At 35.8% G+C, this 17,189-nt stretch overlaps 1 protein-coding gene across 1 annotated transcript; it reads left to right on the forward strand.

Annotated features, from left to right (window-relative positions):
- The first annotated feature begins 12,834 nt into the window (after positions 1–12,834).
- On the forward strand, positions 12,835–16,397 carry LOC127839699 (E3 SUMO-protein ligase KIAA1586-like). The gene is made up of 3 exons (XM_052368083.1): positions 12,835–13,174; positions 13,861–15,369; positions 16,270–16,397. Exons 1-3 carry the CDS (start codon positions 13,096–13,098, stop codon positions 16,395–16,397), a joined length of 1,716 nt encoding a protein of 571 aa, XP_052224043.1. The 5' UTR covers positions 12,835–13,095.
- Positions 16,398–17,189: the final 792 nt, after the last annotated feature.

Below are 17,189 nucleotides of genomic sequence, written 5' to 3' on the forward strand. Positions count from 1 at the left end.
TATGTAACTTTTGTTCAAATCTTTAACTCGCATCCATTAAACCATATGGTAGTTAAATAGTATTTGCATTAAACCATTTCCCCTTTCAATGTTATTCAATTCGTTATTTAAGTGTGATGCTTTAGTTTCTAGATTAAATTGTCATTTAATGTTTTGTGAATAACTATGTTATTATTTTATATTGTGCTTGAAGTTTGTGTGACGTTCAAAACTCCTTAAAATCGGTTAAAACCCACAAGGTTATGACACCCTGTTTCTATTCGCTGTGTGTGCGTGCGTGTATGTGTGTGTTTGTGCGGGGGGCTGTTGGTGTTTGTGTGTAGGTGTGCGTGGATGTGCGTGGGTGGGGTGGGGGGTAGAGGTGTGTGTGAATATAGGGGTGGGGTGGTGGTGGGGGATGTGGGTGTGTGGTTGGGGCGGGCTGTGGGTGATGTGGGTGCGGGGGTGGGGGTGGATGTGTTGGGGTGTGGGTGTGCGGGTGTGTGTGGGGGGGTGGGGGGGTGGGGGTGGGGTGCATGTGTGTGCGCGTGTGTATTTGTGTGTGACGTGCCATTGTGTTGGGACTATTTCATTAAGACCGTGATATTATGTTTTGAAAAAAAATAAACATTTATTGCCATAAAGTAAGGACCGTGTGCTATCTTAAGATTTTTCTTCTTATGAATTAGTTGAAGCTCTTATGTCTTTACATTTGTTTTTGTTACAACAGAGTGATGTCCTCTCAACAATTGTGTGCAATTTTATTTTAATTCGTGATGATGTCGAAGTCGTTGAAAGGTTACTTCAGAAGGATGTCTGTATGGATTCAGTTTTAATAGACGCTGTTCAATTCGAAACATTTTACGATAAGGTCAGTTGAATAATTGTTAAATGGCTTGTGTGTATTAAAATTATAAGATGTTAAATTATATCCGCTTTAAAGCTGTTCAAGGTATTTAAGGAAGATAGTAGGATACACTTAACTCATTATTGACCGCCCAAAACACTCAATAAACAATTTGAAATATAAATATGTGAACAAAATAAGTGTTGACTGGTTCTAGCATCTGATAGATATTGGTAGATCAAAAAAAAACTGGGCCTTTTTGAATAAGATTGTCAGAAACGTAAATAATTTTTCAGGTCTGCTGTGAAAATGGATTGCTGGGAGTTAAAAAGTTGAAAACTAAGGTAGTCTGCTTTTCTTTCTTATTAGTTTTTGTACTTTTTTTGAATGCAAAAGTCCAAATTTTTGAGTAGGAAACATGTGTAGTTTACGAATTTTCGATATTTACCATGTATCTGTATCATTTAAGACATTTTTAACATGCTTCCGTTAACACGGGTGCTATACCGTTACACTTATTTTTTTATTAAGGTCAATATTGTTATAATGTAACCTATTACACACGTTATTTCATTCGATGTCATTGCCTGACGCCGACTATATATGTTTCAGTTAGACAATTCTCCCGGAAACAAGGTACGCATCAGTTAGTGTCCAGAGGGGTCCAATTCGTAGAGCAAGTAGCTTTAGTTATTGTTTTTGGCCTGGGGCGAAGCCCTAAGGCCATAGTAATGATACAAATTTCTGAGACAGTCAGAATTGGCTGGCTGCCAAAACCCACGAATGAATGAATTCGAAAAATACGATTTACAACTTGGCGCAATCAAATAAGTTCTTCGAAAGAAGTTCTTCGCAGATTTCAATAATCCGCCGTGTAAATACAGAACATCACTATAAAACATGACAGTGTCATAAAACCTGTAATAAAATATTATTGAAGCAAAATTGCTAAGCATTGGCTGCGACATAGTTTTTATTATTGTTTGCATATTCATGCAAGAATAAGTTCCTCACTTGACGGTCTAGGCCGAAAAGATACGAGTGTCTACGGAGACAGTAAAGAATATTTTTTTCAGATACATTTTTTAAGGTATTAGCACTCTAATAAGCTTCGTGCAATATCGCCTTATTACGTACATATCCGTCACTCCGAACGTTTTTCGGGAATGTGCGGAAAACTACGAAAATTCTATAAATACGCTTTGAAATTCTAAATGTAGGACCTGCAAGCTAACTAAAATGACAACAAATATGGCCAACATTGTACCTGACAGATTGGGTCGTTTAAAGAAAAAGCACTTTGCTATATTGAAAGAGAAAGATTAATAAAAGTCTTATTATTGTTCATATTAATGCGACTGGAGTTAATGATAAACGTCAACTTATGCATGGCAGTGTTGATATTTATGAAAACGATTCCTGGAAATACGAATGTCAAACGCTTTAGAATTTTGACCACTGTCAAGAATAACGTTTAGAACCCGTGTCACTTACAAAATTTAATAATGTTGGTGAGCAGTAAAAGGGGATAAAGTGGATTTATGCTTGTTTGATGACTGTAGCCATGTGGGAAAATTCAGAAAAAAGCTAGGAACTTGCAGTCACTGAGTGTTCTTGTTTACAGTCATTTGTTCAATGCTGCAACAACATTAATATTAAAGCTGGCGCTGGACTCAACCTTATGCATCTTAAAATGATCTTTGAACGCAATGGCCTCAAGAACATTTTCATAATGAATAACTCTGACGGTCAGCCCAGGGTCACCAATGCAAAACGTCTTTTGGAGACACTTATTCCAAAATGTCAAAGTTTTTCAAAGAACTACCAGGACAATCATATATTTGTTATGCCCCCCTTCGAAGAAGAGGGGGTATATTGTTTTGCACATGTCGGTCGGTCCGTAGGTCTGTCGGTCCGTCCACCAGATGGTTTCCGGATGATAACTCAAGAACGCTTAGGCCTAGGATCCTGAAACTTCATAGGGACATTGACCATGACTGGCAAATGACCCTTATTGATTTTCAGGTCACTAGGTCAAAGGTCAAGGTCACAATGACTCGAAATAGATAAATGGTTTGCGGATGATAACTCAAGAATGCTTAGGCATAGGATCATGAAACTTCAAAGATACATTGATCATGACTGGCAAATGACTCATATTGATTTTCATGTCACTAGGTCAAAGGTCAAGGACACAGTGACTCGAAATAGTAAAATTGTTTCCGGATGATAACTCAAGAATGCTTACGCATAGGATCATGAAACTTCATAGGTACATTGATCATGACTGGCAGATGACCCCTATTGATTTTCAGGTCACTAGGTCAAAGGTCAAGGTAAAAGTGACTCGAAACAGTAAAATGGTTTCCGGATGATAACTAAAAAATGCTAACACCTATCATCATGAAACATCAAAGGTATTTGGATAATGACTGGCAGATGACCCTTATTGATTTTTCAGGTCACTAGGTCAAAGGTCAAGGTCACAATGACTAGAAATGGTAAAATGGTTTCCGGATGATAACTCAATAATGCTTACGCCTAGAACAGGGCCCTCATTTTGCCGTTTCCCTCCCCCTTAAAATAGTATACTTTTTCCCCCTAATTCAGCTAAAAATCCCCCCCCCCCTCAAAAGAAAAAGATTTTTTATACTTTTATTTTAGCTGGTATTGTGCTATTAACCTTTGATTAAATGTATATTTATGTAAATTACATTAAAATATAGCAATTTTAAGTGCTGAATAATTGGTGAAACGATCTTCTAAAATTCCCCTTTTCGCCCAAAACGACGCGAAATCCCCCCCTTTAAGGGCCCCGGCCCCAATCCACCAAAGTGTAGCAAGGGACATGTAGGATCATGAAACTTCATAGGTACATTGATCATGACTGGAAGATGATCCCTATTAATTTTCAAGTCACTAGGTCAAAGGTCAATTTCACAGTGACTCAAAAAACAGTTTAATGGTTTCCTGTTGATAACTCAAGAATAATTAGGCCTAGGATCATGAAACTTCATAGGTACATTGATCATGACTGGTAGATTTTAAGGTCTCTAACGTATTACCACAATGACTGCCACTACAACTGACAGCCCATATGGGGGGCATGCATGTTTTACAAACAGCCCTTGTTTTGTTTGTCATATAATAAAGTTTAATGTTATCACTAATATCACTAGTCATTGATAAATTGATACATCTATTTTCATTTAAACGTGTTTGATCGAATGATTAAATGTGCTTTGTTACTTAATTATTTTATTATTATATTTTCTTTAATTATTTCCCTGTTACATTTTCAAGTCTTATTTATAGAAGAACGCGTTTCACGTGCAATTCGAACTAGGTTAGCGAATCTTACTTCACTGAAAAGGTTCCATGTCACATATGATATATGAGATGTATGTATGTTTATGGGTGTATTATAGGCTTTTTCTCTTTTTTTATATATTTATAATAATGTTTGAACATTTAGCTCATCTTAATGCTCACATATAAAAATCCCAAACTCAGTATGGCGTTTCTGGAAAAGGGGGGGGGGAACCTTGATTGTAAAGCAGGAACTTTTCGTTTTCACTGGTGACCCCCATTTTTTTCTTTATTTTTCATTCAAGCATACATTGTAGATGATTTCTATGTTTGACGATTGTAATTTCCTTTTTCCATTTTTGTACAATTTATGTAAAAAAAAAAAAAGGATTATGACCTCACTTGTTTTTGTTTTTTTCTTTATTCCTTTTCTCACATGTTATAAACGATCATATTTGTATAAAGTATGCATTTTTCTATTGATACATACTCAAAATGTTGTTTGTTCAATATTTGGATGAATGAGAGTGAATTTTATATATAAATGGTTCAGAAAAAATGAAGAAAAAAATGGGGGGGGGGTCAAAACTTGAAATGGCAAAAAAAAAATATTGTTCGGTGAATTGTATTTAAACTTTAATGATCAATGCAGAATACCACAATACTAAGAAATATTTGAAGAAAGAAGAGAAAATCAACATGTCCCATAAGAGTGCTAATACTTTAAGACATTACATTTGGTTTTATTAACATAGAATAAAATATTGTTATTTTATTTGTGTTAACGAGACATTCAAGGAAAAAGAAAATGAAAAAAACAACAACAAATATTCATGATCATTTTCGGAAACATACGAAGTTACCGGATATGATATTTCACTGCGCAGATCGAGCGCGCAAATCGAGCGCGAAAAGTTCTACGTGAGACAACGTACACAATCTGTACACCGTTCTTTATCAATGTAAAGGCCCAGTCTCACTATGATGCCCGCGGAGCCCCTATGCGTGATCCGGGCTCTACCGGGATGAACCGGGGCTCTACCGAGGACGACCAAGGAAAACCGGGGCTCCATCGGGAAAGTATTAAAATGTTTAATACCGCCGGGATGAACCGGGAGTCACCGGGAAGGACCGGTAACGACCGGCGCCGCACCGGGAACAACCAAGACGGCACCGTAGCTCCACCGGGGCCCATACAGACCCCGGCAGAGCTACGACAACGCCCCGATTTAAGACTATTGAAAGGTATTTATTTGACGCAAACAATAACAGGTTTTTGCGGCCATGTTGTTGTTGGTGTATATCTTCACCGCCTATGTAGACGAACCTCTACCAGATCTGTAGAGTTGAACAAAAGGTTATCGTTCTCACAACCAGTATCGTGTTGTCCTCCACCGTTCATGTAGACTGTAGTTTATTCACAACTTTTATCTTTCCTTGCAGTCTCTGAGCTTCTGCACTCAAGCGCTAGGGTCAATCCGTATAAATTCGGACAAAGGGAGAAATTCGGACAAAACATCCTAAATGCATTTTACGTCACACTAAATCTATCCCTAGGCCTTCAGCGCTTTGATTACATTACATGTCATGCGACAAAACGTTTTAGCTTTAACACTGCTATGCGTATACACTATTTTATTTGTTCTCTAGACCTCTTAAGTATTCGATATTAATTTACGGCATAAATAACATCATATATATATATATTTCTTAAATCTATTTGTAATGCATATTGTGATTTAATTCAAATTAAAAAAAAAGTGTTAGCATTATAATTGTGAATACTCGTGACTACTACAAATAATGCAACAAAATTAGTTTGATATTCGCCAAGATTTAAAACGTTAACATTATGAAACGTTGTTTATAAATTAGCAATAAACAAAATATAATACTGTGAAACAAAATATAATACTGTGATACATTCGTCTGCAAATAAAAGGAGACATATATAAATCTGATGGTTGAGTCAAATGTATATACATTAAATATATCTACATGTATACGTAAGTAACACTACCTAAGATGTATTTTATTTGAATTTAATAAATGTTTTTACTTTTATGACACACATTTCTTTGATAATGTTTTTATTGTGCACTGTTTAAATGAGGATATGCTTAAATAAATGAAATGATGAAAAATCTGGAACAACATAATGCCTTAAGCCGCTCAGAATTAACGAATTATACATTTTTTATATAAGAGTGTAACAAATATCTTAAAATGATACAGATACATGGTAAATATCGAAAATTCGTAAAAGTACCCAAAACGTTAATTAATTTTAATAATAAAGTAATGTGCACAATTATATGAAAATTCCCTACTTTCTTTGGTCATTGGCGAAAGTATTACTATACCACAGTCGTGTCTTACTTGCATTATTTTTGTCGAGCTCGCTCGAAGAAGTGTTTGTGCATGCTGTGCGTACATACTGGGCTTTGCCGAATTGTATATATTTTAGCATTGTGCAATTTTTAAATAACTTAACACTTGTTAACCCTCATGAGGCGATATGCACACCGGTCTCTCTACCTCAAATGTTATGGTGACACTAATAGATCAAATGACTTATTTGGAAACAGCTTGACCACAAATAACTACCGTGAGGAGACGTCATGTCGCGTGTAGCACTTGTCTACATACAGGACAGGGTCACTCGTAAACGTCAAAGGTCATATTCCGCCACATACCCGCTTGTCCGGATTTTAACTTTGTTATTCATCATGCAATATAAAAGAAAACTTACATCAAATGACCAGCATGAGGAGAAAAGAAAATCGTCTGTCACATGCGTCTCACTACATCAAAAGGAAATATCACACTCGGATGTCAAAGGTCACATTTTGACACAAAACAGCTTTTCCGGGCTGTACTTTCATCATTTTTCATGCAATTTTAAATGACTTGCCGAAAATGATCTCATTGGGGAGATGGTTTGTTGCGTGTAATACCTCAAAGGTTATGGCGAAACTTTTAGTAATGTTTAACATCCCGAGCAGACGTTCGACCCCATGGACAAACGTAAAGGTCACACTCAAGGCCATAAATTAAACATTTGCTTGGTTCGACTTGTAAGTAAATCCCGATCATTATTGACAATTGGCTGACATATTGCCGACAGGCATTTCGCTAGCAATTCGTCGCCATTGATGATCATTGTTTATCTATTTGAGCCGATGGTGTCGATTTATCTGAAAAACATGCTTTATAATTTTCATATATATATGGAATCCTTTTCATAATTTTGTAATCGCCAATCTATTGTAGCCAGTTTAATACATTTAGGGGAATATTATTTTATTCATATATGATGGTTATAGAATTTCAATTTTCTGACTGCGTTTTTGTGTGATAAGCTTAAGTTTCTTAATTCGATTCTTATCTCGTAATAACTTAATCCAATCATTTCCTCGACAATTTTGGGCTTAATTTGACGGATAAGAAGACTATGGCTTACTTAATCAGGAAAGCGGAATAAACATCAAATGAGAGTTTGCATGCACACTATATTACATAACTGCATACATAAATACTTGTCATGAACATCGTTTTAAATATAGGAGTTGGGCAATTGCAATAAACTTTCAATTAAACAAATATATGTACACGTAGGTCATATTTTATCAAGTCATCGTTTAAGATTATATATGGCGTGGACGTGTTCAACGAGATTGCTTCTTAAAAAGCATAACTTTTGTTTCGCTTTTTAATCAAAAATTGATTCCTTAATGAATCGTCAACAAATAAAGGTTCTTCATCAAAAAACATACAGTTTATACAATGTACAGTGAACATTTGCGAGTAATGCCTTTATGTTGTCGTTTAACATTCAGTTACATGGTTTTAAATATTTAGGTTTGTTGAATATCAACAAAGTTGATTCTGCACAGAATGTGCCTGGGTCAAAGAATTGCAATTGTATTTAAAATCATATGTCGTCAAACGAAACTTAACTATAAGCAAACATCTGAGTAAACACGGAAATCGCAATGTAATGTATTTTCAGGAAGTTCAACCGTTTATGGAGGCAATACGAATAATGGTGGCGCGGCCAATACGAAGCGAGGTATATACTGGTAAGGATGCATCTTGATGTAAATAAAATGATATAGTATATAGTGCTTAAATGCAATCATTTATCAAATTCAATGATTTGTTTTTTTAACATTTGTGTATCGACATTATAAAATATGATAGTATGCTTTTCACTTCTGTATATGATGGAGCCGTGAGTGTTACGCGAATCTTGTTGGACTTACATTTCAAAACAGCTAATTTCAGATATTTAACGGTATCAACAAATTATACATACATACATGCCCACGGATCTTGGTGAGGTTTTGGTCATGCCTTAAATAACGTTTGGATTTAAGTTAGGGTCTTTTTGTGTTGTATTTAGTCTCACCATATTGGAAGCCATCTACTATAGTGCCAACTGAGAAGGGCGCTATATTGCCGTACTGGAATTATTTGTTCCTTTGGGCAGTAATGTGGCGGAAACATGACATGGCGAAATTACTGTGGCAAAAAGTAGAGGTAAAGCATGTTCTTGTTTTGTAATTAAGGCCTAAATCTATATAATTATATTAAATATATTGGCGCTGTGGTACAACTGGGCTTTATGCATGTGCTTAAAGTGTCGTCCCAGATTAGCATGATCTGTTCGCACAGGCCAATCAGGAAGGACATTTTCCTCTTTTATTGAAATTTTCCTTTTACGTAAGTTTCTGTTATTCAACATCAAGTTAGGTGGAAAGTGTCGTCCCTGTGTCCTTATATATATAACTATATATATATATATATATATATATATATATATATATATATATATCGCGTCTCGTGAAAACCTGACTTAATAACATTTACAACGTCATTAATAAAATTACGAAATTACGTCATGTGTTTTTGTGGACATTTGCACATGTTTTACGCGCAAAGTTGTTTTTATTTTGTTTAATTCGAAATGGAATTTCGGTGATATGGACCAATGGTTTGATGTAAGTATATTTGCCACTCTCTTAATTTATCGCCTGCTTTACTATAATTTACATAACTTATAACAACCCTATGAATTGTCTAAGTCAGTACTGACCTTGTCGAATATGTTCATACGTCATTTTCCAAAAAATAAATACTAGTTTGGTGTTGTATTATAAAAATAACCTGTTACTGTTAATAGCATGCATTATGTTTTAAAGCGATACGACATATTTCATGTATGATGGTTTAGTTAACTTGCTCTTATGTTCAGCCATATTGTTTTCTCTTTCACCACTGCAAAGTGTATGCAGAGACGTAGCGATACAAACAAATAAGAACAAACTGTACGGCTTTAAAACACACATTGCCTAAACCAATTGCATGTTCTTATCAACAAACGTTATCTTTTACTTGATAGCAATATTTCATGGGTGTATATTTTAACAGAAAACCTCATTCAATATGTTTACAACAACGATTTAACTCGACGTTATGTAAAAACGATTAGCTACGCTACCGAAATCCGCACTGTATTGCGTCATCCAGTTCACGGCTTCTTAGAAATTTGCCTTTCTTTGTTTTTGTTATGACAGTGTTTATAAGTGTGGCAAGAATAAAGCGTATAAACATATTTTATATTCAAATTAAGGTAGAAGATAATCAGGAATATTTTAAGATGTAACGTTTGAAAAATGATAAAACACGCGGCAAATTAATAGAAATTGGAAGCTTTAATATACTACTCAACAGCATAAATCAATAAGAAATAGTTTCTTTTCCTTCTGTTTAATCGATCTAAATTTTCGTACGTAATTAATACGATAATAAATGTGTTTTCAATAAATACTTGATTTTGACACATTGAGGTCCCAAACTCTATATGGGTAAATCAAATTAAGATTTCTGGTAACAATTAATGCACTTCAATGCTCGCCGATGTTTAAAGAAATGTTATACGTTATTTGATTTTTTAAGGAACTTGAGAGTCACTACTCTAAGCATTTTGGTAGAACGACGGTTTCCGCCCCGTACGCGTCACAGACTCTTAGTGACTCAGACCATGAAAGAGACCGCCCAGAGTCCTTTGTTTCCCGTGCTCCATCAGCTCTGATACAAGTCAGCCAGGAAGATGAAGGCAGTGACAGTGATCCCGAGCATGTAATACAGGATTGTGATGAATTTGTCTATTTCACAAGTTCATGCAAGGATGTGGATGCAAAAAGCACTATGAGAACAACTTTTCTCTTGGCCAAATTCAAGAACATGTGTTTACTATGTGAGAACTTAGTAAAGAAGAAAAGGAGCACTTCCTTATTGGTGTTTTAGTTGACGCTAAGTCTGAAACAACACAACGAGGGAAGAAGTGACAACGGGACAGGACACACTTTTATGTTATGTTTTATGTTGTCTATGTTTGACTGGACGTTTCGGCACCACAGTGCTCCAGGTTCAGCATTCTCCATCCACGCCGACAAATGCCCAGGTAAGTTTATTGTATGCCTTATATTGCTGACCCGTATTTGATCTATCTTCAGGTATAAACGTACACAAACGAATGAATTAAACAACAGTTGTATGTTTTGCGTTGTTATATACTTTTTAATGCTAAATTTCAGTACAAAATAAGAATCGTGTTGTCAAAGGCTACTTTTTGTAGCGAGTGATGAACGCAACGAGTACCTAATGCAAACCTCATGGGTGGCACCAACAGTGAACTTCAAGTCTCACCAACAGACTCTATAAAAGAGCAGTGGCATACAAGATGGAGGTCAGCACGGAGAAGTCGAAGATCTTGGTGAACAGCACGACAAACACCAGTGCAGACAGCATCATGAACGGCGAAAAGCTAGAAGTGACCAGCTTCAAGTACTTGGGCGCAACCATGTCCAAGGATGGTATAAGTACCGCTTAGGTCCGAAAACGAATTGCCATGGCGATCGCAGCGCTTGCCACACTGAGCAGGTAGTGGTCAAGAAGTTCCATCAGCTTCCCAGTTGAAAATCGCCGTCGTAGTCTCCATCCTACTCTACGGTTGCGAGACATGGACGCTTCAAACGGACACAGAACGCAGGATATATGCATTTGAATATAAATGTCTTCTAAGACTGCTCCGCATCTCCTACATGGAGCACAAGCCCAACGAGTATGTCCGGAACATGACTGCAACACTTGTTGGCTAACAAGAGCCCATACTGGCGACCGTCAAACGACGAAAGCTGGCTTGGTTTGGACACGTCACCAGGCACGACTCTCTGTTCAAGAGTGTTCTCCAGGGCACATTAGAGGGAGGTCGACGTCGAAGCCGTCAGAAGAAAATCTGGATGGAAAATGTAAAAGAGTGGAAATCCCTTCGTTTGGATGAATTACTCTCAGCAGCACACAACAGACCTGACTAATTTCCCATTAATGGCAAAACTGATCAAGGGATTGATGATAATGATGAACAAAATTAAAACAAAATACGATTAATTTGTGTCCAGGCTAACACTTCTGGTGTGGGGTGAAATATACAGACAAATTTATGACAAATTATGGCATGTTGCTATACAATCGGACATAAATTATGTTATCATGGTCACAACAAATTTGATTTAACATCATCAGCCTTAACTTTTTTTAAACAATTCAAAACGAAATAATTAAGCTTAATTTGTTTACAGACGTTTTTGAATGCTTGTTGATGAGGCAATGATGGAAGAATAGTGTGTCAAGACATTATTGAAAAGGAATTCATGTTATTACAAAGTTTCTCAATGATATACAACAAAGTACAATACTGTGACTTGTTTTTGTTGAAAGAACAGTCTGAAATACAATGCTGACATTATCAACGCTACAGAGTCATTTCGAAACGTTCTTTTAGCGTAATTTCTAAACGTGTCTTTTCAGCTACTTATATGACTTCCGTTGTTGTGGATGAAATACAGGATAGGCGAAACTAATCAATACATTTCGTTTTTGGAATCCAGTTTCTTAAAAATACGAAATTCAAAACAACAAGTTGAAACAGGTAAAATAGATAAGTATTGATGCTCTAAGGCGGAAGACAGGATCTCAATCTCATGAGTTTTATATGGTGTTAAACTATTTAAATGATTTTTATTTTTTCATAAGTAGGGTCAAAATACACTTTGACTCCCAAAAAATTGCTACAAAAAGTATTTTAACTGATCCTAGTAGGGTAAAAGGTACCTAATAACATATCAAAAGTTTACCGACAACAGACTTTTGCAAAGTAGATTTTTTCAATATGGCCACCAAGATGGCCGTCAAAGCCTTTTAATGATCATAACTTTGTAAGTATCTACTCAAATTTGATCATGTTAGTGTCTATACCAAGATTTTAGGGGGCAACGAACACATAAACATCATCAGGCATAGTTTAAGTTTATTAAATTACACCGAAATCCAACATTGCGTTTAAAATTGCCACCGAAACAATACGAAGGTCAACAGGTCCTAACTTTTGACTGAAACGTAATGATTGATATGTCAAACACCATAGTTTCGGAGACAATAAACACTTTGATTGAATTGTTGATATCACTTAGAAGTTGAATAATCATGAAATTCAATGTATGACATTCAGCTGTCCACTATCACCTTTGCCCATGGCATTTTCTCAGGTTGTTAAATTGTCGATGTCGTCCTCCTCCTCCTTAGTTCAGACCTCTAAAGCATTGTTCAAATTATCACAGTAGTGTTTTCATTATTAACCGATTGGCGATCCATATCATCGGTTGAAAATCTCGAAAAATCGGTTGTTTTTTATCCGATAGTGAAATAAATTTAGTGGTGTCACACCGCACCGTTTTTATGAAACATCGTTGACGATTCGTTGGTCTAAAACGAAAGAGCTAATCAGAAGTGTTTTAACAGAAATATTGCACACCGCGCGGTTTTTATTAAAACATCGTTGACGATTCGTCGGTCTAAAACGAAAGAGCGAATCAGAAGCGTTATAACAGAAACCGATGTACAAATTCAGCATGGAGTCTGGTGGCAAGAAAAGAAAACTCAGTCTTTTAGACTTTGGCTTTAAAGCTAAATCTGGTTAGAAAGAAAATGACACAGTTGATTTTTCTGTTTGTTTATATTGTTAGTTATTGTTCAATAACTATCTGTTATATTTGTTTTGGTTCTCGTTATCTTTTTTTCGCTGTTGTAGATCGGCTTCTTTCACGATTGTTGTGACTTTTCTTAGTGCCGTTTGTTGTTATGGTTTTATCGCTCAAAAGAGGGTAAGTTTTCCGCATTATCAGAATTGTATTCAACTGTTTATAGTTTGACACAATCACCCTTGTTTGAAGTTGTTGTTTGTTTGTTGCGGGTGTTTTTGTCATATAGATCTAGTTTTAAATTAAGTAAGGATTGACAGCTTCTTACATTAATTATGACTTCGTTTGCCATTGTAATGGAGCAGAGGACAATTTTCATTTAATAAATTTAATACAAAGGGAAACATATAAATTGTCTGTACTTAGACCTGTCATATTAATTACTACAATGTAAATATTAGTTTGATTGTGTTCTTGCTTTATGAGTAAATTTATATTTAGGTACCAAAAACTCAACATATAATGATGATAGAAGGTGATCTGTTCAAATAATTTAATAATATAATTTGATCACTAAATTTTCAAATAAAATGATATGGATAATAAAATAAAAAAGATATGAAAAAATATGATGATGAAAAAACTGCTCAAGGCAATTTAATCTGTTTTGATCTTTTGAAGGCTCAGATGATGGTTCTGCGAACCTAAACACTAGTGAAGCAATGGCAGTTGATGTGACACCATTGCAGAGCAACATAGATCAGCCGACAGTTTCAGGGAGTGATAGCAACATAGATCAGCTGACAGTTTCAGGGAGTTATATGACAGATACGGATAAGCCTACCAGTTCGGAAAAATCATCAGATTCTGGGAGTCAAGAAAAGCACAAGCCTTTTACTGATGATGAGTGTCTTACTTTGACACAGTCATTATTTGAAAGTTGTACCAACAAAGTTCACAGTCGATATTTATGTCAACAAGCTTTCTGCAGCGATATTTCTGACTCTGAAAAGAAAAGACTTTCACCAAAAAAGTTTAATCATAGCAAGTTAACTGATTATTGGTGGCTGTCATTTGTTGAGGGGCAGGGAATGTACTGTATATTATGTAAAAAGCATAACTTAAAGCATAAATTAAACAAAAGAGATGTTTTTGTTACCACACCTGCTACTAGATTCTTGGAGGATGCTCTTAAAGTTCATGCTGCTTCTCAAATGCACAAATCAGCCATTGAAACAGAAATGGTTCAGAAATTGTCAATTTTTCATACTGAAGTGTGTCACAAAAAGAATGTTGAATCGTCTTTATATGAAAAAGTTTTTTCCACTGTTTACTTTCTTATGAAAAACTTTGTTTCAAATAGGAAATTGTTGCCATTGTTAGATATGATTGAAAATGTCTTTGAGTATGAGAATTTAAGATTTTTTAACCACAAGTCTGCTGGTTCACAAAGGGATTTTTTTCTGTTACTTGGTGATACAGTCAAGGATAGTGTAATAGAGAAAGCTCACAAGGCCCAAGCATATGGTTTGCTGACAGATGAAGTATCAGATATTAGCGTGACAGAACATTTGATTACATTTATTCAGTATTTTGATCAGGAGCTAGGCAGTGTGCAAACATCATTTCTTTCTTGTCAGAACATTTTTGAACATTATTCTTCAGCAAATGCCAAGGCCATCTCTGATCTTCTTCTTGAGTCAATAAACACAAGTGGGCTTGATCTTGGTAAATTTACAGGATTTTCCTCTGATGGCGCATCGGTAATGGTTGGGAAAAAAGGAGGGGTTGCTACATTACTTAGAGAGAAGTGCCCAACTCTTATAAATGTTCACTGTATATGTCATAAACTCGCCCTTTCTTGTACAGACAGCAATGAAGGCATAAAGTATGTGAAAGAAGTAGAACTTGTTCTAAGGCAGTTGTGGAACTATTTTGAAAACTCACCCAAAAGAATGGCATGTTATCTTAAGGTACAGATGGAACTTAAAGGATTAAATTTGAGTAAAGGTGCATCTAAGAAAGTTGCTTCACGCTTGAAGAAAGCCTGTAGGACCAGGTGGTTAAGTCTTGATTCTTCTGTTACAGCAGTCTACAATGACTATGAAGCTTTATTACAAACTTTAGATCTTGCTAAAACTGAAGATGCTTTGGGACTTTCTAAGAAAATAAGAAACATAAAATTTCTTGGTGTTATTTACATTCTGAGACATATACTTCCTGTGTTGTCACATCTGTCAAGAGTTTTCCAGAGTAGCTCTTTCAATTTTTCTGCCATTATCCCTGAAGTCAATAGTGCAAAAGACAAACTTGATAGTATTCTTCAAGAAGAAACACCAATTACGGCTTTGCAAAGTGATATAGACTCAATTAATAACATCAGTGCTGAACTCTCTTTGAACTCAAAAGCCATGAATGAAATTCAGTCTTTATTCAAAAATTACATTGCTGCTTTGAAAAACAATATTGACCGAAGGTTTACTGATACTTCAGAAATCATAACCTCATTTAGTATTTTTGATATCCAGGGTATTCCAAATGATACAGCACAGTTTAAGGAATATGGTAATAGAGAAGTACAGATACTTGCTAGACATTTCTACAGAGGAGAAAATGGAGAAGAATTGTCTGATCAGCTTAAAACAGAGTGGAATGGAATGAAATACCATCTTAGGGATATTTTAAAACCAAAATTTCCACATAACTCTACATCCAAGATGACAAGCACAGAGAGGTGTTTAATACAACTGCTATCTGTCCCTATTTATAAGCAGTTCTTCCCCAAGTTAACATTTATTGCTGAAGTTGCAGCTTCACTTCCTGTCACAAATGCCTGGCCGGAGAGAGGAGCAAGTTCTTTAAAAAATATTAAAACTATACACAGGAATAGAATATCCAATGACATGTTAGAAGCTTTGTTACAGGTGACTATAAATGGGCCAAGATGCGAGGATTCTGGTGACATTGTTAAGCAGGCAGTTTCGAAATGGCTCAGTATTAAAAATAGAAAAAAATTAGCAGAACCTTTGTCAGTGAAAAAGAAAATAGGTTCAGCTACTCCTTCTACTAGTGACACTTGTGTTCAAACAGACCCTGTCATGTTATTAGATCAGGAAGAATTGAGGGAAGAGATCAAAGCAGCTATTAAGACATTTAATTTAGAGGATGATTCAGATTCTAGCAGCAGTGCCAGTTACAGTGATAGTGACTCTGACTAGTCTCTTGCGAGATGTAAATAAAATGTGAAGTTCTCATCAGGTAAACTTAATTTTAATAAAAAAAATAATATTGTTTTCTTCTCTTGTCTTATTTCCTTTTTGTCAATCATGAATTTCAGCCAGAGCACTGATATCTATTAGCCAAAGTTGCATATTCATTTTTTTCTCGGGGGGCTTCGCCCCCCTGAACCCCCTACCAGGCGTTGCCCTGGACCCACGGGGGGCCTAGGCGGCCCCCTAGACCCCCGGCCTAATCTGTTGCTTTATTAAAAAAATCGGTTGTTTCAGATAATAATGAAAACACTGTCACTTTTAAGTTTGGCGAGAGCCACGTACAACGTGCAGTGCAGTCCATAGCGCCTGCAGTTGCATCGAGAGAATTTACATCCTACAAAGAGTTACCATGGATTATTTTCAATTGTTTTTCGGGTGCAGCATTTTTTGGTCATTATTGGAATTAACTGGTTGTTGTTCTGCTTCCATTCCCTTACTTTCGGTTTCATAGTATGTTTCATCCTCATGCATGCCATGATCTAAATGATCTAAAACCTCTTTAACACTCAAACATCAACCAAAATTGCTTAATATATATATCGTTTAATAAAGTCAACATATAAATAATCAGTATTACTTACAGCAATAGCGAACATTTCAACGTTAGATGTGCTCAGGTAATATAGATTTAACAAGATACACAATGCAATTTTTTATTTTTTGTTGAACTATATATTTGAGACATTCATTTGAGTTCATGTACCAATTTAGTGTTCATGTGTCGTATGAACAGACATC

Source organism: Dreissena polymorpha, chromosome 7 (assembly GCF_020536995.1).
Source record: "Dreissena polymorpha isolate Duluth1 chromosome 7, UMN_Dpol_1.0, whole genome shotgun sequence".
NCBI classification, from domain to species: domain Eukaryota; kingdom Metazoa; phylum Mollusca; class Bivalvia; order Myida; family Dreissenidae; genus Dreissena; species Dreissena polymorpha.

Excerpts from the sequence above, each read along its gene's own strand:
- LOC127839699 (XM_052368083.1), top strand. The coding sequence starts at position 13,096 with ATGTACAAATTCAGCATGGAGTCTGGTGGCAAGAAAAGAAAACTCAGT. Across the intron at positions 13,175-13,860 it reads TGGCTTTAAAGCTAAATCTG|GCTCAGATGATGGTTCTGCG; the intron begins GTTAGAAAGAAA and ends GATCTTTTGAAG. Across the intron at positions 15,370-16,269 it reads AAGAAACATAAAATTTCTTG|ACCCTGTCATGTTATTAGAT; the intron begins GTGTTATTTACA and ends GTGTTCAAACAG.